Source organism: Pseudorca crassidens, chromosome 16, assembly GCF_039906515.1.
Source record: "Pseudorca crassidens isolate mPseCra1 chromosome 16, mPseCra1.hap1, whole genome shotgun sequence".
Taxonomy (NCBI): domain Eukaryota; kingdom Metazoa; phylum Chordata; class Mammalia; order Artiodactyla; family Delphinidae; genus Pseudorca; species Pseudorca crassidens.
This window is the reverse complement of record NC_090311.1, coordinates 62,881,959-62,906,152: the sequence shown is the minus strand read 5'-3', so window position 1 is coordinate 62,906,152 and position 24,194 is coordinate 62,881,959. Positions and strand designations below refer to the sequence as shown.

The following is a 24,194-nucleotide window of genomic DNA, read 5'->3' as shown; positions in this document are numbered from 1 at the left end:
TGGCGCTGTGCGTCACTGCCCGCCGCCGTGTCCGCAGGCTGCTGCAGCCAGCCTCCTCTCGAGTCTGCGGTCTCAATGTCCTTCCCCCGGTGTGCCCTGTTGTGGGCTCGGCTTCCCCCGGGGCGCCAGCCTGGCCCCCGGGCAGCCATCTGCTCTGCCCTTCGCGCCCACACTGGGCCCTTTCCTGGGACTCTGGGGCGCGTTCCTGCCGTTGCCTGCGCCTCTTCCTCTGCCTCAGGAGGCTCCAAATCTCCGAACACGTCCTTGTTCGTGCCGCTGACTGTGAAACCGCAGGGCCGCAGCGCTGACGGCGATGTCGGGGCCGAGCTAACCCGCCCTCTGGACAAGAGTGAGTGCAGGAGCTGGCGAGGGCGGCGCGGGTGGTGTTGCAGGGCCCGCGAAGAAGCTTACCCCCGCCCCCCCCCCCGCCCTTCCCCTGGAGACCCGAGGTCCCCTCGAGCGTTGTCATCGTGCCTGTCACTGTCTGCCTCCCTTACTGGCGTGTGAGCCCTTCAAGGCTTGGGACTGTGTCTTATTGATCCTTTGATGTGCTGCTCCAGAAGTGGCCTTCTCCCTTTCACTGTTGTCCTGTGAATGGTTTAAGCCCTCTTGTGATGGGACGATTCACCTTTTTCGAGTCGTTAGGTGGACGACTGATTTCTAGTGTACTCTTTCTTCTCCCCCGCTACCCAGAACTATTGCTCCGAGAAGGGACAAGGGAGTGGGGCATTGAAAAGCCAGAGGAAGATTTCTTTCAGGAGTTTTTGTCATTGACTGGGTACCTAGGCAAACCAGACACTGTGTTAGGCTGTATGGTGGTTGCCAAGAGGAACCAGACTCACATCCAGATCTCTTCCGCTCCAGAAACTTACAGTCTCGTGGGGAGGAAGGACATATGAATGGCCAGCTGTAGTACAAGGTAGAACGTAAGGGTGTGCTCACCGAAAGTGGTAGGTTCCCTGGTCATCCGGGGCTCCAGAGGGAAAGGAATCGCTTAGCATCAGTAAGTGGCAAGATCTAATCCTATTGCTCCCTTGCAAAACATTGTTTAATGTTTTTCCATTGTTCCCAGTTTAAAAGGGTCCTCAATCCCTGCCTGATCTGGCGTGGGTACCTGTTGGAGAAGCGTTGTTGCCAGCCACTCTCCTTGTTTCAGTCAAACTGATGAAATGTGCACTTGTGCCCCAGGGCTTTTACACATGCTACTCCCTCTGCCTAGAATACATCTGTAATTCCATCTTCTTCTTCTTTTTCTAAAAATAACAATGGCTAATACTCAGTGTTTGCTAGAGATAGGTACTGTTTTAAGCATGTGACCCATTTAATCTTTACTGTAACTCTTATGAAGTAGACAGTCTTTACCCCTGACACTTATCTAGTCAGGCAGTAGCACATACATATACTTATGTATTATGTAAACATATATATTATATATATTTTTTTCTGGTTGATTGTAACACATACATATATGTATATAAATTATATGTGTATGTGTATTTTTTCTGGTTGATTGTAACACATTTAGCCCTGTGAACATGATTGACTACAAGTAGAAAGATGGTGCATATTTGTGATAGTCATTACAGCACTTAAGTGACTGGCCCGATTTACAGTTTACTTACCTTTTCTCCATTTCCCAAATGGTAAAATGAGAGTAATATTTTCTTTGCTTACATCTCTGGATTGTGAAAGTCATGATAAAGAGTTGGGCAAAGCACTTTGAAAAGTGTAAAGGGGTGAACAAATGTAAACTAGTATCACTTGTACTAAACATTTGCTATTTGAAAAATGGAATTACCCTGCAGTAGAATCTGTGATGTGTGGAAACTGGGAAAACTATCACCCTAGGAGCCCAAATAATCCATCCCAACTATATAGCATAGGTTGATGTGAGGATTTAACAAAATACTTTTTTGGGGTATCATATAAATAAAGGTTCTAAGCCTCTCTTTCTTTAGGCTGTTAATAACTGGTGTAAAATTCCTTGGATGTATTTTTACTCATGATCAGCTGGTCTCACCAGATTAGTGTTTTGAAATCTTTTGGGCACTGTTATGAATTTTTAAGTGTTTGGAAGTTCTAACAATGAAGTGCAGCTACCTTTGATGGCAGAGTGGCCCTCCCCTTTCTTGGACAGCTGACTAAGCTGGAAGTTTTGGGTGGTCTCAAGTGGAGCAGTGAAGGAGGAAGGTAGCACCCAGGCACTGAGGTAAGCTAGGTGAGCCCTGGCTGACCATGGGTGATTGATGCACCACACATGATCTCTTTCTGATTTTTGATTGATAACTGGTATGTTTACAGGACGTGACAACAACAAATAATATTCATGGTGAATTTTATTAGCAGTTGTGACTCCTAGGGAAGGTATCAGATTAATTGAGACAGGTTGTGGTAGTTTCCTCATAGATGCTAGTAGTTCTAGATGGGTAGATGCAGATTGGAACTTGGATTCGTAGGGTTGAAGCCACTCAGCTCCGTATTAGTAAAGTGAACTGGAGTCAGAGTTTTTGGGGAAGCTTGCTTGTCAAAACACCTGGATTGGTATGTTCTGGCGAATCACTCACGAAGTACAGAATTACGGTGTAATGCTGAGGGGATCAAGATTATGGAGACAGTTTCTGCATAGGGTATTAGGCAACACTTTTCTGCCCAGAGCACAGCTAGCTTCCTGGATGAGAATCATGCTGTTGGTTACAAGGGGAGCCTTAAGAAAGAACAGAAGCCTAACGAAGTCATTGTAATTTGATGTAGGTGTATCAGGGATAGATACATTTGAGGGTGTAGGGAATAGTCATCTCTCACACCCATCACCTGAGAGAGATGCAGAAGGGTCGGAGGCATTTGGCCTAATGCAACTGTCTGCTGCAATAGGGACAGTTTCAGTAAATCTAGTACTATTTTTTATAATTCCCTTTGTGATGATACAAAAGGTTCATCATGAGTTCAACCACTACTAGAACAATATTTCAGTACTTCTTCATATTCAACAAGAGTGGTAATACTAGTTGTAATATTAAAGGGGTGGAAACTAAATGCCACTCCTAGGTGGTCTTTGGTACAGTCTCTTCAGGATTGATTCTCCCTTTCCTTTTTGGATCCTAGAGATGTTCTGATCTATTCTGATCACTTCTCCCCACCTGTGTTTCCACTGTAACTTTGGCATTTCCAATTCTGTTTTGAAGAGGTTGAGTTTTGTACCTTTCCACCTGCTTCTCCAACCCTCAAGTGATCATAGAGCTTTGATGTATTAAGTAATGGGCTTCTAGTTAATTACTGATAAGTACAGTGGAACAAGCAAATTAAAACATTTTAACAAAATGGGTAAATCATAAGGTTTAAGCAGTCCCAACCATTAGTAGTAGCTACTTCATTCTTCATCGAGATGTACGTGGAGTGAGTAAAGTGGATCATTTTTGTGTAAAGACTCATGTGAGGTACATTTACATTTTAGAAGAGAACCTGTTATTAAATCCCAAACTCCCATTGTAGGAAGCTGGAAGAAAGCTATTAATTGGTTAAAAGTTGTAGTACTGAGTCATTTCTACTGTGGCTGAAATCTAGAGAGTCTCCTTTAATCACCGTTAATTTAAATGAGAAGTAACTGTGATCCCCAAATCAGGTCATTCTGTTAAGAACAATGAGACAGGGACTTCCCTGGTGGCGCAGTTGTTAAGAACCTGCCTGCCAGTGCAGGGGACACGGATTCAAGCCCTGGTCCGGAAAGATCCCACATGCCGTGGAGCAGCTAAGCCTGTGTGCCACGACTACCGAGCCTGTGCTCTAGAGCCCGCGAGCTACAACTGCTGACCCCGTGTGCCACAACTACTGAAGCTTGTGCACCTAGAGCCCATGCTCTGCAACAAGAGAAGCCACCACAATGAGAAGCCCACACACCGCAACAAAGAGTAGCCCTCGCTCGCCACAACTAGAGAAAGCCCGCACACAACACTGAAGACCCAACGCAGCCATAAGTGAATGAATGAATGAATGAATGAATGATTTTTAAAAAGAACAATGAGACAGTTAAAGCTTAATTTTTATGAAAAACAAAACTATGTTTTCCATATACTTCTGTAGTAGATTAAATTTTTTTCCATGCTATTTCCATTGTGTTAATGTTTTTGCAGTTATCTTTTAAATTTTAGATAAAAGAAAGTATTGATACAGAGAAGCTTCACTTTTAGTATGTGGGTAGTATTCATTTTTTAAAACAGCTGTACAGTATGATTTACATATCATAAAGTTTATCCATTTAAAGTGTGTAATTAAATGGTGTATTTGCAGGGTTGTGAAACTATCACCATAATCTAATTTTAGAACATTTTCATGACCCCAAAAGAAATCCCATACCCAGAAACAGTGACTCCCCATTCCCCTAGCCCCCACTCCCCTCTGCCCAGCCCGTGGCAACCACTAATCCACATTCCCTTTCTGTTTGGACCTTTCATATAAATAGTATACAATACGTGGGCCTTCCTGACTAGTTTCTTTCACTTAGCATGAGAAACCTCATATTTCTGAAGCATTTTAAATTGAGTGAAGTATCATAATTCTTGCATAACACTGGAGTGTTAGTTACAGAAAATGGATTAATTCTAATAAATGTGATGTCTTCAGTTTGTATTGAGTTTATAGGTCAGCAGAATTTCCCCAAGCAATTGCATGTGCCTTTTTTGTCACTGATTTTTCCACTATTGTAAAGAAACTGTTGGACCCACTGGGTACAAAGTAACAGAAACCCAGAAATATCAGGATAGCTGCCTGTGATAGTAGATATGTTTGTATGCATCTTACATTTAGTTGTGGGCAAACCTAATGGCTAAACCAGCGACTTTGAAATTCTCTCATTCTGCAAAACAAAGTTTTGATAGTGAGATGCTTTATTCAGGCTTAATTTCTTCAGTGAGTGTTGTGTGTGTGTTGTGGTTGGATGCAAGTGCAGTTGGTACTCTGGTGGGAGGCAAAAATACAGGCCACCTGGCCTTTCTGTGTTTCATGAGCAAAGACTGTATCAGTTTTGGCCTGCCTTCCCAGAAATGTAGAGGGTGTGGCTGGATTAGTAAAATGTTTATCTCTACAGAATAATGCAGTAGTGTTTTAACATGTGCAATGTTAATACAATCTCAGCTTGATTATTTTCCCACGTACCACAAAAAAAAATTAAAAAAAAAAAGTATTTTCACCTGTAAAATTAGGGACTCTTAGTGGCATGTTATTTCAGCAGGTATCTAATCCAGCCTCCACTATAGCACAGTAATTTCTCTGCTGTCACCCTTGAAATACAGTCATCTAAGCCTTGCTTGAGTACTTTTCAGTGACAACGAGCTGGCACTTCTGTGAGACAACCCCTTTTCCCTGTTCTCATTATTAGGAAATTCTTGTATAAATTACACTGAAATCTGTTTCCTTCACTTCCCACTGACTTTAGTTATGCCATCTAGAACAAAATATGTATAATCTGTTCTCCCTAAAATCATCTCCAAGCTAAAGATCATCCCTGGCTCCTTTAGTCATTCACACGAAAGCATAATGATCTGGCCCTCACAGTATTGGTTATCTTTCTAGATACCTTTAGCTGCTCACTATTTGATGTTCAGAATGGTTGTAAGTAAACAAAACAGAACATGGTTATCTAAAAGTGGTCTGATGGAGGCTAGGGGTGATGCTAATCCTGTAGCACCTTGCTTAGTCTTCTGCAGTATTACAGGAATATTGCATTGTTTGACTTTATACTTTTTCTAGACACTATTAAACTATAAAGAGTTTGTGATCAACTAAAACCTTCAAGTTCTCGCAACACTCAGTAGACTGCTGCCTTGAGTGTTATGACTTCAGGTTTCTTTTGCTCTTTGGGCATTTCTCTATCTGGAAAACAAATGTTAAACATATGTTAAATTTTTATATCTTTCTTCCAGATGAAGTAAAGAAGATCTTAGATAAGTTTTACAAGAGAAAAGAAATTCAGAAACTGAGTGCTGATTATGGACTCGATGGTAAGGCTAATAAGATTTCCATTAGAGACATCTTATTACTGCTTAGATTACAGCTTTGTCATTGTTGTGTGGGACCTAGTGTGGCCTGGACATACGTATTAATACATAGTTGTAATCTAGAGAATGTCCCTGACTTTTGCTTCTCTGTAGGCAGGAGATCGGCAGGAGGCACCTGGGGAGCCAGACACACGGCAAGGGAGCTGTGTGTTCAGCTTTCCTTCATGCGCTACTAGAATATCAGTTTTAGCCCGGATCATAACAAACCAGCTGTACTACAAGAAAAGAAAAAGACACTTTGATGAGTTAGGTGTGACGTGTATATGTATTTTTTAAAATGAGAAATTAAATGAAAACTAAGTCCTACCTGTTTTGATTTTGTGTTTCCCACAGCTCGTCTCTTCCACCAGGCTTTCATAAGCTTTCGAAATTATATCATGCAGTCTCATTCCCTGGATGTGGACATTCACATTATTTTGAATGATATTTGCTTCAGTGCAGGCAAGTGTTTAGAGACTTTTTAAAATCCTGTTGAGCATACTTTTTATTTCTTCCTATGTTTATTTCTCTAGTTAGGGCATATTTGCTTTAGAATAAACCCTGTTAATATCCTCTGTAAATAATTCAGTGCTTTCGTAGGAGGCCTTCTAGGTCCTTTTGCTTTTATAGTGGGTCCCTGAACTGGTTATTAAATCACCCGTATGTCTTAGGCTGGAGGAAGACTGGGGTCTTCATCTGTCATTATCTGCTCTTCACTATGTAGTAATATATAGGCTACAGTGAAATAAACTCTCACACAAGACAGAATTAATACATAACAGATTCCATCTGTTTCTGCCACTGGCTTGTTTCTCCCTCATATTAGGACAAAGCTCTTGCTATAAAAGATAAAAATGTAGGAACATTGGGCTTCCCTGGTGGCGCAGTGGCTGAGAGTCCGCCTACCGATGCAGGGGACATGGATTCGTGCCCCGGTCCGGGAAGATCCCACATGCCGCGGAGCGGCTGGGCCCGTAAGCCATGGCCACTGAGCCTGTGCGTCCGGAGCCTGTGCTCTGCAACGGGAGAGGCCACAGCAGTGAGAGGCCCGCGTACCGCAAAAAAAAGAAAAAAATGTAGGAACATCGTTATTTTGTTCCCATGGGCAGTTTGGCTTTGGTTATATTTTTAAGTATTTGACTATTAGACTTTTGCCCTGGGCCAGGCACTGAGGTAGAACCTGGACACAAAGCAGAATTGGACACAACCCCACCCTCATCAGAGCCACTAAGGTGTGGAGACTTCTTGCTGAGGCGTCAATTCACTTTCATGTTTTGTCTCTTAGTGGTCTCTGTAGTTTAAAAAATACTTGGCACCTGTATTTCTCTTCAGTAACCACAGGCCTTCTCTCTAATGTATATTCCCAGGTCCTTTGTTTTTTGTTGTTGTTTGTTTGTTTTGTTTTGACCGTACCATGCCACTTGCGGATCCTAGTTCCCCAACCAGGGATCGAACCCGGGGCCCCCTTGCGATGAGGTGCCGAGTCCTAACCACTGGACTGCCAGGGAATTCCCCCAGGTTCTTTGTTTTTAACTTAACTTTCATCAATGCTGATCTTTACCTGTTTGCATAGAAGAAGTGGAACGTGGTTGTTGAAAGCCAATTTTCTGTTTTCCTGGAAAATATAAGTGAAATGAGGAGGAAAATGTAAGACAAAGCAGGACCTCAGGAAGGGATAGAGTTCCTTGTTTTAGGGTTTTTCTTTTTATTCTGGCAATGCCCCCTTAATTTAGCTCACTAAGAGTAAAGTTCTCATTCAGTGCAGTTATGGATAGCATTTAGATTGCACATATTAATGCAGTGTTTTATTTTCCAGCTCACGTGGATGATTTATTTCCATTTTTCTTGAGACATGCAAAACAGATATTTCCTGTGTTGGAATGTAAGGATGATCTACGTAAAATCAGTGACCTAAGAATACCACCTAACTGGTTAGTTTCTTTATTTGTAGATTTGAAATTTTCAGTTTCTAATCTTGGAAAATTAGTGATCATTATGTACTTTTATTGTATGCTGGATGATAAATCATAAGTCATCTAGATTGTTTTGTTTTCTCTAGAAAAGTGGGCAGTTTTGGCAGGCAGTTAACTGGTGTCTCCCCTTGAATCCTAATCAAGTTTGGTTTAAGGTTTTATTAGGGCGGATCTAGAGTAGCCCTTTAGGGTGTCATCCTTACAATTCAGGTGTGGCCTTCCTGGTGTCTCAGCTGAATACGCTATTAATGAGCTCTCCCCTCCACCACTGTGGCTGGAACTCCAGCATCTCCTAGCACTTTGCCACCTCTTTGAGACTTTCCATTCAAACTCTTAGCAAGCTGTCCTCTGTTAGGAGGACATGCTCAGCCCAGCCCTTGGCCAAGGACCCAAGGAAAAAGAAATTCTCTTCAAGGCTCCCCCTCTATTGCACCCTTTTTTCTCTTTCACACTCTGGCTTTCAAATTCCAGCTGCTTCAGCAGCTTTGAACTTGATCTCTACTGCTCAGCTCAGTGGGACTTTTACCTTGCTTGGGTTCCACCTCCCTATGCCCTACTGGGGTACAGCAGGGCTCATCTCAGGTGTTCCTTTCTTTTGGGGCTTGTAGTCCTGCACTGCCTCCTGTCCATGTCCCCAGGCAGCTGCTGTATATATTTTGTGCAGTTTTGTACTTGTTTATGGTGAGAGGGCAAGTGCTCATGGCCAGAAGCAGAAGACTCAGTCATTTTATTGTATATGCTGAAATTCAGAAGCCTAGGAATATTTATTTATAGGGCACATGTAGAGCTGTGGAAATAATGTGGACAAATCTCTGGAGCTGTTAGCAGTTTAAACTTATTTCAGGTAACTCTTGGGGAAGGGGATTTATACAGTGGCAAGAATATCCAATAAATTAATTTGCATTTGGATTTTTCTGCCCTCTAGTTAGTAAATGCTATTCTCGGAAAGCAGTCATTTTAGTGTGGATATGAAGCTCATCATTTAATTTTTCAAAGATGCTATCTTATGAATGTTAAGAGGATGTTTCCTTGGAATTTTTTTCATTTAATACCTTTGCCAGGATTTTGAGGTTAATGGAATTAAGCTGTTTACCTACTCATGTTTTAGGTACCCAGAAGCCAGAGTCTTACAGCGGAAGATAATATTCCATTCAGGTCCCACGAACAGTGGAAAGACTTATCATGCAATCCAGAAATACTTGTCAGCAAAATCTGGAGTATATTGTGGCCCTTTAAAATTACTGGCACATGAGATCTTCGAAAAGAGTAATGCTGCTGTTAGTATATTACCAAATATTCTCTCTTTTTCTTGTTAATTTGGGGGAGAGTAGAGTGAAGGGGGTAGAGGGGGAGGGCGTATGTAGTAATTTACTGTTAACAAAAAGTGCCATCTTGCATTGCATCTAACAAGCCATCAAGTGTAAGATGTACTGTTATTTTATGTAAAACTGAGAAGGAAGATGATGCTGCCGACTGAATTCTGACATGCCATCCATTGTTAAGAGGTATCCTGGTTTCAGAGATACTAAAATGTGAAAAAACGTGTGTATCAGAATGAGTGAAATACAATATTACAGAATATTTCACATATACAGAGGAATGCAGGGAATAACATTCAGATAACCTGAGTCCACTACCCAACTCCCATCAGGTTCAAGAAATAAAATATTATTGGGGAATTCCCTGGCGGTCCAGTGGTTAGGACTTGGTGCTTTCACTGCGGAGGGCCCGGGTTCAATCCCTGGCGGGGGAACTAAGATCCTGTAAGCCACGTGGCACAGCCAAAAAAAAGAAAAAGAAAATATTGATATAGATGAAACGCCCTCTGAACCCCTTCTTTGTCTCCTCAGAGTTACCCACCTACTCTGTTGTATTCAATTTACCTTTTTTTAAGATTAGACCTTTGATGCTGTCAACTAGAACTAACGGTAAAGACAGAGAAAAGGACTGAATGCCCTGTGGTCTGAGGCATCATTTCAGTAAAGGGGCCATATTTTAGTTCATTGTTTTATTATGATTTTATAATGAAAGATTAACCCGTTTTGGTAGGCGGTTTGCATTCTCTTTTATTATGTTCTGAATAATTTGTGTAATTTGCATACATAATGCCTCCTTATTCGTAAATACTTAAAGTATTTCCACAGAACAAAGACTTTCTTTTACATAACCTCAGGATATTCATCTAAAGTAGGACATTTAATATCGATAGAATTCCATTATTTAATCCACAGTCCATATTCAAATTTTGCCAGTTGTCCTATAAACACTGCCACCACTCCATTTCCCCATCCCCCCCCACCCCAGCATTCTGTTCAGGGTCTCCCGCTGTGTTTTATTGTCATGTTTCTAGTACAATTCCTCAGTCTTTCTGTCTTTCATAACCTTTACATTTTTTTTTTTACATCTTGATTGGAGTATAATTGCTTTACAATGGTGTGTTCGTTTCTGCTGTATAACAAAGTGAGTCAGCTATACATATACATATATCCCCATATCTCCTCCCTCTTGCGTCTCCCTCCCACCCTCCCTATCCCACCCCTCTAGGTGGTCACAAAGCACCGAGCTGCTCTCCCTGTGCTATGCGGCTGCTTCCCACTAGCTATCTCTTTTACGTTTGGTAGTGTATATATGTCCATGCCAAACCTTTACATTTTGAAAGACTACAGGTCAGTTGTGTTGTAAGTTGTCACTCAGTTTGGATACGTCTGATGTTTCCTCATTAGTTTCAGGCCACTGTGGAGACCAGCTGTTCCAGTTTGCCTGGACTTTCCCTGATTTAGCACCAAATGTTATTCATCCTGGGGAACCCCTCAGTCCTTAGTGGACGGGGGTGGTTGGTAACTCAAATACACCATAGCATTGATGTTGGTCCTTCTCAAAGAAATATATTAGGAGGTCTTTATATTCTTAAATTTTATTTATGATATTCTTCTTGAACATAGAAACAATTTCATTTTAATAAACTAAAATGGTACAGAAACTATTGAAATAGTACAGAGGTAAAAAGTGAAACTGCTGCAATTTCTCATGCTTTTGTTATCTGAGAATTTAGCTGATTTGAGATGTTTCCAAGTTTACATAGGTTATATAAGAGAGTGGCTTTTGCTTTCTTATTAAAATTTTTTTTAAAGGATTGGGGATATTTTGTTTCAACTATTAGACAAATAAATTTGATGTAATGGAGAGAATACTCTATTAAACATCCAAAACTTCTTTTTGCTATTGTTTTCAAGGTGGAAATAATTCCTGTTTTCTTTTTGTCATCTTAGGGTGTGCCATGTGACTTGGTAACAGGTGAAGAACGTGTGACAGTAGAGCCAGATGGGAAACAGGCTGCCCATGTTGCTTGTACTGTTGAGATGTGCAGTGTTACAACTCCTTGTATGTATACACCATTTTAAAAACTGTATGGTTTAGTATTTTTTTATTTTAAAATTCAGATGAACATATGGAATGTGTTTTTTATTGTGAAAAAAATTTTAAATTGAGACAAAGAAAAGAATAGTACAGCAAATACCCAGGACTTACCACTACTTAAAAATGCCAAACTTTCTCTTATGTTTGCTTTTGAATTTCTTTCCCTTTTTCTCATAAAAGAACTGAAATGTCACTAAGTATGAATTTTCCTTTGTGTCGCTCCCCAGTTCAATTCCTCTCTCCTCTTTTGATCCAGTTGCTATCAAATATTTGGTATATACCTTTCCTTTTTTTTTTTTTTTTTGGTATCACTGTTATGTATTGCCTATCAATACTGTGGATTGTGTGTTTTAAAACATTTACATGATTATCATATTGCATTATTATTCCACAATTTGCTTTTTATTTTACACATTTTTTAGATCTAGTCTTGTATACATATACATGTATCATGAATATATATCACATTTATTCATTTAAATTGTTATGTAGTATTCCATATTATGACTAAAATTATTCATTCCTCTATTAAAGAATATTTAGGTTGTTTAACGTTTTTCACTATTACACATAGTACCACAGAAAACTTCTATTTAAGTACTGTAGTTTTGAAAGTATTTTAAATGAAAATTACCTTTTTCCTTATTATATAGGCAATCATTTCTTCATTATAGAAAACATAAAAATAAATGCAAAGAGAAGGAAAAAAAAAAAATCTCCCAATTCCACCCATCCAGAATCAACAAGTATTAACCCTGTGGTGTATATTTTCTAGACTGTGTTTGTATTGTGTATGCATTATACTTATGTGTGCATCGTGAGTGTGTATATTAAATAAAATAGGGATTATATATTATGTACTATTTGGTAGCTTGCTTTTTTCATTTTAATAATCTTAACTTTCTGGGTAAATGGATAGTTTTCCAAAAAATCCATTTATTCTAAAAGTAATACATTGTAAAAATTAAAATAGCACATATAAATGAAAATTCCTTCTTCTGTGCCCTCTTTTCTAATCTTGTTTGTATACGCTCAGATATGCTAGTAATTTTTAATCTGGTGGTTTTTCAGTATAAAATTAGCTTTCTTTTGTTTGCTAAATGTCGTTGTGGGCACATTAAATTTTTCCTTTTTTTAAAATATGCTCCTTGCAACTCCTTGGTATTTTGGGAAGCAAACTAAAATATAATTTATATGACTTAAAAAGAATAAAATAATATGGTTGGAAGCATTTTGGCATTAGAAAATAAAATGAGCCACTATTTTTTTTTTTACCATAATAAGCTTTAAAACCCCTAAGAATAAGCAGAGCTGGAGCTCAGGGAATTACACGTTCTTCTCTGGTTCTCCTCCTGACACCCGTCTGGATTCCTGAGGTGCTTCGTTTTACTGCAGGGTTATCTACTCCTTGGTCCCAGGAGCTACTTCAGTTGCTGTGTGGATGTGTTCTTATTAGGCAGATTCTCCAGGCTGCCTCTGAGATTGCAGAAAATAGGACAACTGAACCTGTTCAGTTTGGGAGGCAGTGCAGTAGAGACGGTCTGGGTTTGAATTTCACGGTTTTAAATCTTACACTAGGGCCAGTGACTTAACTTCTCTGGGTCTCAGTTTATTCTTCTGTAAAATGTAAATGTAGGGGAATTCCCTGGTGGTCCAGTGGTTAGGAGTCCTCACTTTCACTACGGAAGGCATGGGTTCAGTCCCTGGTTGGGGAACTAAGATCCTGCAAGCTTCACAGTGTGGCCAAAGACAATTATTTTTAATTTAAAAAAAAAAGATGAGATTAAAAAAAAGGAAATGTAAGTAATGATGATACTTACCTAATGGGTTTGTTGTGAGGATTAAATGAGTTGTAAAGCACTTAGAACAAGCCTGCTAGAAACGAAGCACCTAATAAGTAATGATGATGATTATGGTGGTATTGAAAGCTTGCATTTTGGTATTGTGGTTTGTTTATAATACTACTGAAGTAGATTGTCTTGCTCATGATAACTTTTTATTTTAAGATGAAGTGGCCGTGATTGATGAAATTCAAATGATTAAAGATCCAGCCAGAGGATGGGCCTGGACCAGAGCACTACTAGGTTGGTGGTCTTATTGCTATAAAACCTGTGCTTTGTGACATCTGCACTGGGATTTATCTGCATTTATCTGCTTGACATTGCCAAATAGAGCCAGCTAGATTCTCTCTTGACACAAATCCATCAAAAAAGTCAGCTAAGTGTGAGCTTTAATTTTCTAAGTATTGTTCTAATAATGGGAAGTCCATTTCTTCTGTCATAAAATTAGCATAATCACTTAATTAAAGTGTTCAAATCTTGCCATATTTACACAACCACTATTAACATTTTGGTGTTTTATGGCAGTCTTTTTTCTCATGTATATGGTGTTTTGTGAATATATAATTTTTATCTTGCTTTTTTTTTCAGTTCTGTTGTTTCATAGACTTTTTTTCCATACCACATATTAATGTTGCATGTTCTCCATTGAAGAACTGTACTATACAGTCGTCCTTTGGTATTTGTGGGATGTTGGTTCCTGTACCCGCACAGATATCAAAATCTGCAGATGCTCAAATCCTTTACAGTTGGATGGCTTCTGCAGCCATGAATTCAACCAACCATGGATTGAATATGCTCAATCTGCGGTTGGTTGAATCTGCAGATGTGAAACCTGTGGATGTGGGAGACCAGTTGTAATTTGTCCCAAAGAGTTGAACATTTTTCTCTATTATTAATGATGCAGTAAAAATCTTTGTAGGTGTTAACTTTTTATTCATTTTATTACTTCTTTAGGATAGGCTCCTGGAAGCGAGGTCCATAGACATGAATGAACGTTTCTCCTGCTTGATATTGGAGTGAATTTTTGATCAGCATGTTGTAGGGCAAGTGTTTTCAAATTTAAAAACATAGGTAAACTTTCTGTAAACAAAGAGTATACACTAAAGTCTGTAATATAAAATAGATGAAAGTGGATACGCTCAGGGGTAAGGAGCTTGGAGTTTCTTCTACCTACCAGCCCCCAGCCTCTGAGGCACCTCAGTGATTCCATGGAGCCTAATTTGAAAAAAAAAGTATAGGACTGATATTCAGTATTAACCATCAAAATGCAGGTTCTAGTACAGGCTGGCTTCATCCTCTAGTAGACTCAAAACCTTGGCCAAAGCAATTAAAAAACCCCAAGATTTATAAAAGTGGTGATAATTTTTGCCTACTGGAAGGTTTTGTTTTGAGGTTAGAATCATAGAGACAATATGAAAACACTTGGTGAAGTTGTAAAGCAATAGGTAAGCAAACTTAAAGTATTTTTGGTATGTAGAGTATTGCATATTTAATTTTATATCTTTAAAATTTTAAGAAACGCCAATTTTGCATTTAACAGGACTCTGTGCTGAAGAAATCCATTTGTGTGGAGAATCTGCTGCTATTGACCTGGTTACCGAGCTTATGTACACAACTGGGGAAGATGTGGAGGTACTAGATTATACACTTTTTTTTTTTTTTTTTTGCTGTACACAGGCCTCTCACTGCCGTGGCCTCTCCCGCCACGGAGCACAGGCTCCGGACACGTAGGCCCAGCGGGCCACGGCTCACGGGTCCAGCCGTTCCGCGGCATGTGGGATCCTCCCGGACCGGGTCATGAACCCACGTCCCCCGCATCGGCAGGCGGACCCCCAACCACTGCGCCACCAGGGAAGCCCCTAGATTATACACTTTGTTCTCAAGGTGGCATAGCAAATAGCCCAGAGTACCCAGGCAGTGGCTTCATAGGCCCCAGATGGTGGCAAAATCAGAACTTGAAAGATTAGCATTTCCTCGTAGTTGACTAGATCATACATACTTGGTTGACCCTCATGAACTAAAGTTCTGACTGCGTGGCTGTCACACCCTAAGTCTCCAAAAGTATAAGGAGATTCCTTATCTTTTCTTGACAAAACCTTTTGGAGTTTAAACAGAACTCTTTAGAATTAAATAAATCAGGAATGTTGGAAGTTGGAGGCTCCAGCAAAAGTTTGTGATTTTCAAAGTCTCAGGTGTCAGATATTGGGGACATTGATATATATCTGATTGGTAGAGATAGTTTGTACCCTTTTTCAAATTCCTAAAGTAGGAAGCCACTCCTTTCCATTTAATCCTACTTTTTGTTTTCTTTACCAGACTTCTGTAATAAAATGAAGAAATATTTTTAAATTGGTCCATTACTTTAGTTTTGCGCTCAGCTTTCAGGGAGAGATAGTGGAATGTAGTGGAAGAAATTCTGGGTTCCAGTCTTGGCTTTGCTGTTATTCACTTTGTGTTTTTAAGCAAATCACAGAAGGCTAGAACTGGAAAAATCCTCATCAGAGCTGATCTTTTATTAGACTCTATTTTATTCTTTCATAAAAGGGAAATAATATTAACCTTTCTGAAATTACCACGTTGCCATAAAAATCAAATATATATGAAAGTGCTTTGAAAATTTATGAAATCCTCTGTAACATTTTGTTAATTTAGAAATACCGGTGAGAATGGATGGTAATATTTGTAATATCAAAATAAATGTTTTTCTGTATTTTCTCCTGAAAAAGTTGGAACTTATCAGTTTCTAGCTACTCTTGATTGTGAGTTTTTCACAATATTAGAAGAAGCTGAGTTAGGTATGTTATTTTACAATATCATATCGTTTATTGTAGGTTCGAACCTATAAGAGGCTTACCCCCATTTTTGTGCTGGATCACGCATTAGAATCTTTAGACAACCTTCGGCCTGGGGACTGCATTGTCTGTTTTAGCAAGAATGATATTTATTCTGTGAGTCGACAGATTGAAATTCGGGGATTGGAATCAGCTGTTATATATGGCAGTCTCCCACCTGGTAATTATTGGCTTTCATCATGACAAGATATGAAATCTCTTGTTTTTGCCATTTATGTTGCGATATGTCTAGAAAACACAGTAAAAGATATGAATTAAGTTGCTTGGTGTGTAATTTAGTATAGGTCATATAAAATAAATATTTCTCTAGTTATCTTTGTGGTGATAGAAGTATTTTAATTATTTATAGCTCTTGTTACTTGCTATTATTAGACTGTATTTTTAAATGTTGAGCTGATGATTTTCTTACAGAAATGTCATTAAAATATGAACTTGGTAATATTCTTAAAATATTACCAGAAGTCTATTGATGAGTGTCCTCAGAAATGATAAGAGGATTGTGTTGCTCTTTGTGGGTATACTTAAAGGAATGGAAATAAAGGATAACTGGCTCCTTGAGAATGTAAAGAAATAAATTTGAAACAATAAGAGTTTTATCCATAAAAATGGAGAGTAGGAGGTAAGGGTTTCCAAGATTTAGTTAGTTACTTAGTTACTTAGTTAGTTAGTTAGCGGTACGCGGGCCTCTCACCACTGCGGCCTCTCCCGTTGCGGAGCACAGGCTCCGGACGCGCAGGCTGAGCGGCCACGGCTCACGGGCCCAGCCGCCCTGTGGCATGTGGGATCTTCCTGGACCGGGGCACGAACCCATGTCCCCTGCATCAGCAGGCGGACTCTCAACCACCTGTGCCTCCAGGGAAGCCCCCAAGATATATTTAGTGTGATGTAGTAAAAGATTGAGAATACTGATTTAACATAAACTGTTGCTGTTTTAGGGACCAAACTTGCTCAAGCAAGAAAGTTTAATGATCCTGGTGATCCATGCAAAATCCTGGTTGCTACAGATGCAGTTGGCATGGGACTTAATTTGTAAGTAATCTGTTTTTAATAATCATGGATATTCAGTGGGTTAGATGGAAATTAAAAAAACTTATAATTGGCATTAGAATGACCAAACACTTTGATTTAGGAGAATGGATATTATAGTATAGGTCTGAGATTTATCTTGCTCACACCTGTTGAGGGAATAAAATGAAAATATCACATAACATTTGGACTTTTGAGTGCTGCTTCCTACCACTGCTAACCTATTACATTACCTCACTTGATTTTCACTGTCTGAGTCAACAAGGGTGTGTGCCTGTTGGGTGTGCGGGGCCAGCCACTGTGTTTAGGGGTTAACAATATTAAGCCTGAATATTCCTCTCTGGGGAATGAATGCAACTGTACCTTTATGCATGAAAGAACTATTCAAAGCCATTAACAGCAGTCAGTGTTTAAAAGTAGCCTAAGAAGGCTTTATGTGGTTTATTTGTAAAAAAGTTATTTTCTAGAGCCTTACTGAGGTATAATTTACATATTATACGGTTCATGCATTTTAAATGTATAATTTGATGATGATTTTTAGTAAATGTACACAGTTGTTAAAAAATGCTATTTAAAGGGAAGAAAAAGAATTACCAACAAACCCTTTTACCTTACTTTGTAAATAGTGGGCAATATTGCAAGTAGGCCTAAACTAGAATTAGAGTGAGCATTTCTGTAATGAATCAAATGATGGACGGTTTTTCAGACAGCAGTCCATGACATCAGTTGAATTTCTGTTTCAGGAGCATAAGAAGAATTATTTTTTACTCCCTTATGAAGCCCAGTATCAATGAAAAGGGAGAAAAAGAAATAGAACCAATCACCACCTCTCAAGCCTTGCAGATTGCTGGCAGAGCTGGTAGATTCAGTTCAAAATTTAAAGAAGGAGAGGTTACAACAATGAATCGAGAAGACCTCAGTTTATTAAAGGAAATTTTGAATAGGCCTGTGGATCCTATAAAGGTAAGGTGTAACATAGTAATTGCTACTTCTCTATGGAGGACAGTCATTCCTTCCTTCACTTACTTTCCAGACTTTTGCCTCAGACACCTGGAAACAAATAAGCAAAAGAAAATTTTGTGCCATGAAAATCATGTCAAGAAAACCCTGCTTTGGACTTCCCTGGCAGTGCAGAGGTTAAGAATCCACCTGCCAATGCAGGGAACACGAGCTCAAGCCCTGGTCCGGGAAGATCCCACATGCCGCGGAGCAACTAAGCCCGTGCACCACAACTACTGAGCCTGCGCTCTAGAGCCCGTGAGCCACAACTACTGAGCCTGCGTGCCGCAACTACCGAAGCCTACGTGCCTAGAGCCCGTGCTCTGCAGCAAGAGAAGCCACCACAATGAGAAGCCCGTGCACCACAGCAAAGAGCAGCCCCCGCTCACTGCAACTAGAGAAAGCTCGTACACAGCAACAAAGAACCAACGCCGCCAAAAATAAATTAAGTAAATAAATAAAAAAATAAAGAAGAGAAAACCCTGCTTTATTGCTTTTGAGAGGCCTAATAGAGACCCCTTTGTTAGAGAATGGTATGCAAGTGAAAGATTCAGATTTTACAAATGTAGCCATAATATAACAAGTTTAGTAAACCTGATTTTCCTTTAGTTCTTCCCATAATCTAGCAGTGGGTGGGGATAGGGGCACAGTTGCTTCAGGTGGGCACACACTATATCAGCAGACTGAAAATTGTGAGAAGCTCGGAAGTAGAAGAAACCTTTGTGTGGGGGGCAAAAATAGCATTAAGCTATACAACTTCGAACCAGTAAGGACAGGGTTAAATTTTGGTTAGTGTAGTTAATGAGGCAGAAGTGTACATGTTTTAAACAAACTTACAAATTAAAGTTTGCCTGGAAAATTCACTAATTAAGGCTCATCTGATTTTAGTGAACCCAGGTAAAAGGGTATATAAATGAGAGAATGCAAGGAAAAGTTCCTGGAGGAAAGCTGTGGTTGAAATCATTTCTGTAGCTTTTGTTAAGAGTGCAGCTGATAATGGATCTCCCCCACCTCCCTCCTGTGTAGCTCCTTTCTTTTTTTTTTTTTGTAGCTCCTTTCTTGTGTTCATCGTCTGCCTCCTTCCCATGACTCATCTCTCTCTCCTCCTTTCCTCTTTCTTTTTCCCATTCCTTTTCTCTCTTATTTTCTTGCTTATACTTATTGTGGGCAATTCTTAACATTGTGTAAATATACAGGTAAAGAGATAGCTGACCTTCAATTTAGACATTTTCTCTTTATGTATGTATGTCAGTTTTATTGCCCTGGATAAAGTGATTGGGTTTTCCTTTTTCGTTTTTGTTCAGTGGAGAGAATTGGGACCCCGGAAACTATTTGTGGTACTTTATCAGATCATCATAGATTTTAGAAATATAACTAAAGTATAAGCAAAAGATTAATTACTCAATGGGTATACTTGATTAGTTTTACTAAATCATCTCGTCAGCTTTCCCAGTTGGTAATAAATGGCAAAGTATGATGCTTTTCTCTGTTTTACTTAAATTCTTGTCCCTTAACTCGTTTGGCAATAGCTTAACCTGAATATAGGACTTATCTTGAAATAACTTAAGAAAACTTATCCTTAAAAAAAAAAATAAACTTATGGTCGTTTTTTCTTTACTAAAGGCAGCTGGTCTTCATCCAACTGCTGAACAGATTGAAATGTTTGCCTACCATCTCCCTGACACAACGCTTTCTAATCTCATTGTAAGTAGAAACTCTTACATCGCTTTTCTAAAAAGGTCAGTATGTCAGACAATTACTGGTTAACCTTGTGGACATGAATGGATAGTCTGTTTTTGTGAAGTTGCTGTTTATGAAGTTTATCGTGAAAGCGGAAACTTTCTCTCAAAATCTTTTGGGACTTTTGTCCTGAGGAATTTTCTGAGTATTTTAGGTCGGGAAGGCTATGGGGGAAGTCTGTTAGCTTGAGGAGGCAGTGAATTAAGCAGGCCTTTCTGGAAGTCTGTTAATGGATTAAAGTGATTGTCATTTATAGACTTGGGTACTTTATTCATGCCCAGCTAGGTAGTCCAGTAATTTAATATATTTTTTCCCCCCAGGATATTTTTGTAGACTTTTCACAAGTTGATGGGCAGTATTTTGTCTGCAATATGGATGACTTTAAATTTTCTGCAGAGTTGATCCAGCATATTCCATTAAGTCTACGAGTGAGGTATGTTTTCTGCACAGCCCCTATCAACAAGAAGCAACCTTTTGTCTGTTCTTCATTGTTACAGGTAAGCCTTTATCTTTGTGATATTTTGAGTTGTTTCAGGTTGATGCATTTTCCCCAAACAACAGTTTGTTATTCAAAATAAAGAAATAAGAGAGTACCCTTTAATATGAGGTACTGTGTACGAACTTAAATAAAAATGGCTCTTTTTTCTTACAGATAATTTTTTGGGGGAAGGAGAAGTCTTGCTTTGTATTTGGGCTTATATGGTAGCCTTTTTGAAGAAGCTAAAACAAAAATAATTAAACAGTTTTTTCGAGGAAAGGGGTCTTTGCCTGATGATATACTTTTTCCTTATTGGTGTTGGGTAATATGTTTTGGAAGGGAGGTGGCTTTGGGGTCAGTAGTGGCCATAGTATTCCGTTTTCTTAACTATCAGGCATTGGGCCGGGGATGGCTGTCTTGTGTGAATTTGGTGCCAAGGTTCCAGCCTCTTTTCTTTTAACTCATTTGGGTAGGGATACAGATCTCTAACTTCTGAGCACAAGATTCACCCAAACAGGGGGACTAGGCAAAGGCAGTAGAAGCTGAACTTCCAGTCTCCTGCCGTGTCTTCTCACATCTCTGGGCCCTTGCTGTCCCTCTTGCTTCTGCTTGGAGCGCCCACCCCGCTAAATCCAAAGGTCTCCTCTTTGCATCTTTTCCTGATTCATTGTTGTAGTTTCACTGCCATCTTCTTAATAGATGTTAGCTTTCTGCATACTAGCTCTGTTTTTACCAAATCTAGTTATAAGCTTATGTTTTAAATTACTTTAAAATTACACAAATAATACATAAGTACTTTTTTTGTGTGAGCAAAATTAAAACATTAGAGAAGGTTAAATTGGGCTACCACCTTCAGTCTCAGTCCTCTGGCATAACTGCTATTATCAGCATTGTGTATCCTTGCAGACCTTTTCCGTTACATTTGCCTACATACCTGTATGAGTAGAAATTCTAGTTTTTGTTGGGTGGGTGTGCTTTCCCATAAATGTTACAATGAATTAGTCTGTAGCTTGCCTTTTTCTTTTTTCCTTAATGTGTCTCAGAGGTGTTCCGTGTCCAGCTATTTACTGTGTCCAGCTATTACCAGCGCTCTGTTTCTTAGAGCTGGTGTTTGTGAGAGAGCTGACTAGCATAAGGTTGAAGTTTATGGAACAAAGTCTTAAACTTAAGAAACTGGCCTGGATGGAGCTGGAGCCCATGGCCCTGACCCCATTTACACCATCCTTCAAGCAGCTACCCTAATAAAGCGGAAGCATATTACTAAGGAGTAAGGAGTCTGGAGCAGTACAGGTCAATAGTTGTTATGTGTTGTGTTTACAGATTGAAATGTGAAATCTAGAGATATTTCTTTTTTCTTGATCTCCATTATTACTGAAGTATAAAGGAGCTCAATCCCACTGATGGTCTCTGATGCCCCTTAGGAAGTTGTTTTGAAACTGTGTTCCATGGCTCCTGCATGGGCCTCTCTCCCTCCCCGTCTCTGAGCAGCTCCGTGCTTAGCTGTTTTACATATGGGATTCCATTAGTTGTTTGTGGCCAAAAATATTAAAGCCACTGCCTTTATAAGAGAACTTTTTGGCATGTCCTGCTTATTAGTAAGTTAGCGTGGTCACATTTACATTCTTCATGGCTGTCCTACTTGGCATTTATTAAACCTAGAAGAATGCACCAGACTGAAATTAATAAAATTGTGATATTATTTAACCACAATTATTTGAAAACTGCCCTGCCTCTCTAAAGTACTGACCTTGCTTAGGTTAAGTATTTAGAGATAATTTTCCCTAATTAGGAAATGAACCATTTGAAATCACCTTATCCTTGAAGCTAAAGATTTTAAACTTCTGCTTGATAGTTCTTGCATGGTTTTATTTCTGTCTCCTATAGTATATTGTGATGCATAATAATGCCTAGCATTGTCTGGGAGGCGGCATATTCTCCAAGAGTGTCGTGTGGTTCAAGAAGGAGGTATGATGGTCTTATGGTAATGAGGAAGCTGAAGCACAGTGGTGACTTGGCCAAAACTATATAACTAGTAAAGAGGTAGTCTCTTTACTAGTTTGATTGACTCATGACCAACCTTGCACGAAGCCACCTCAAAGAGTTTCTTTATAATAAGTGAGGATATTAAAAAATACAAGCTCACATTTGAAGCTATAGGACTGTTGCATGAAGGAATGAGAATCTTTGGGTACTGTCTGCCTAGAACTTAGAACATTAATTGTTCATAAAAGTTAATAGACAGTCCCTGGAAAGCTAGTTCATGTATATATTGTTGCCCTGGTTTTGGAAAAAAGAAGGAAATCATGTCTTTTTTTTTTAAAGTACCTTTATAAGATATTAAATGTTCTCTAAAATACAGAAAAGTATAAAGAAGGAGAGAAACCAGCCTGCCTATTGAGATATAGCCACAGTTAACATTTTGTTGTGCTGTTTTTTTTTTTTTTTTCTGGTCACAGACTGAAGTGAATTCTGATTGTTTTACCAAATTCGTTTCTTCTGTTTCTCTCAGTTTGCCAGGCAGTATAGCAGGAATGAGCCCCTGACCTTCTCATGGTTACGACGATATATTAAATGGCCGTTACTTCCACCTAAGAATATTAAAGACCTCATGGATCTTGAAGCTGTCCATGATGTCTTGGATCTTTACCTGTGGCTAAGGTACCAATTTTTTCCTGTATGCACTCTCATTTTTTAAGTAATAGGGTGAATCAAAGGTTTTATGATGGTCTTTTGCACTTTCAAATTAGGGACATATTTGCAGGGTGCTCTATTTTATGTTTATTGTCCATTAAGGCAGTTGAGCCTGGTTTATACCTATTCCAAAAATGACTTAAGGAGTTCTTACGATTCTAGTTAAGATAGGTAGGTGAGAAAGTCCCCTAGATCCTTGTGACGCAAATGGTGATCCCTGGACCAAAAGCATTGTTATCAACTGGGAGCTTGTTAAAAATAGAGAATATCAGACCCACCCAAGGCTTAATCAAATTCTGCATTGTAACAGGATCCTGAGGTGACTCATGTATACATTGTGATTTGAGAGGTACGGCTGTAGATCAGTGATTATCAAAGGTGGGGCATGTCCCACTAGGGGAGCATATTGGAATCATTTAAGATATGAGCAAGGACCGACTCTCATAACAACATCTTCCTTAGGTGTGTTGGCCGAAATAAAGGTTGAGCAAAGGCACTGGACACAGTTTTGCAAAAGCAGAATATTTGGAATGAGTCAGTGTCAAGATGTAGTTACTTCATTGAGATTAGTCCAGTGACTGCGGTAAGAGCTGTTCCTATAATGTAATATGTCTTTTTTTCCAGCTACCGGTTTATAGATATGTTTCCAGATGCCAGCCTTGTTCGAGATCTCCAGAAACAATTAGATGGCATTATCCAAGATGGTGTACATAACATCACCAAACTGATTAAAATTTCAGAGGCACATAAACTGCTGAATTTGCAGAACTCATCAGCAGAAAGCCAGTCCCGTTTGTCAGGAATAGTAAAGAGCCGAACTAGAAGGAATCATGGCACCAAAGCTTTAGGGAGTAAAGCTGCTGAACCACTTGGCTCTGGTGCAGGAGAGAAATCCCTTGCTTCCAGATTGGTGCAGCAAGGACTCCTCACTGCAGACATGCTGAAACAACTAGAAAGAGAGTGGATGACACAACAAACTGAGCATGGCAAAGGAAGAACAGAATCTGGGACTTCCTTAAAAGGGACAAGAAGAAAGAAGAAGGAACCCGATTCAGATTAGTTTTATTTTTATTTTTGCAAATAAAAATCTATTTTAAAATCCTTTTTTTCCTCATATGCATTTACTGCCTGCTATGGTACTGTGGCTA

The 24,194-nt window shown here is 39.3% G+C and overlaps 1 protein-coding gene across 2 annotated transcripts; it reads left to right on the top strand.

Annotated features, from left to right (window-relative positions):
- SUPV3L1 (Suv3 like RNA helicase) lies at positions 1 to 24,148 on the top strand. 2 transcript variants are annotated; one of them, XM_067710727.1, is made up of 15 exons: positions 3 to 349; positions 5,916 to 5,993; positions 6,384 to 6,491; positions 7,846 to 7,960; positions 9,111 to 9,279; positions 11,272 to 11,383; positions 13,426 to 13,503; positions 14,801 to 14,892; positions 16,092 to 16,272; positions 17,048 to 17,141; positions 17,882 to 18,101; positions 19,761 to 19,841; positions 20,198 to 20,374; positions 22,865 to 23,013; positions 23,671 to 24,148. In XM_067710727.1, exons 1-15 carry the CDS (start codon positions 76 to 78, stop codon positions 24,104 to 24,106), a joined length of 2,364 nt encoding a protein of 787 aa, XP_067566828.1. In that variant the 5' UTR covers positions 3 to 75; the 3' UTR covers positions 24,107 to 24,148. The 2 variants fall into 2 exon arrangements, with proteins under 2 accessions (XP_067566829.1, XP_067566828.1); XM_067710728.1 differs by lacking the exons at positions 22,865 to 23,013; positions 23,671 to 24,148 and having other exon boundaries at positions 1 to 349; positions 20,274 to 20,374.
- The last annotated feature ends 46 nt before the right edge of the window (positions 24,149 to 24,194 follow it).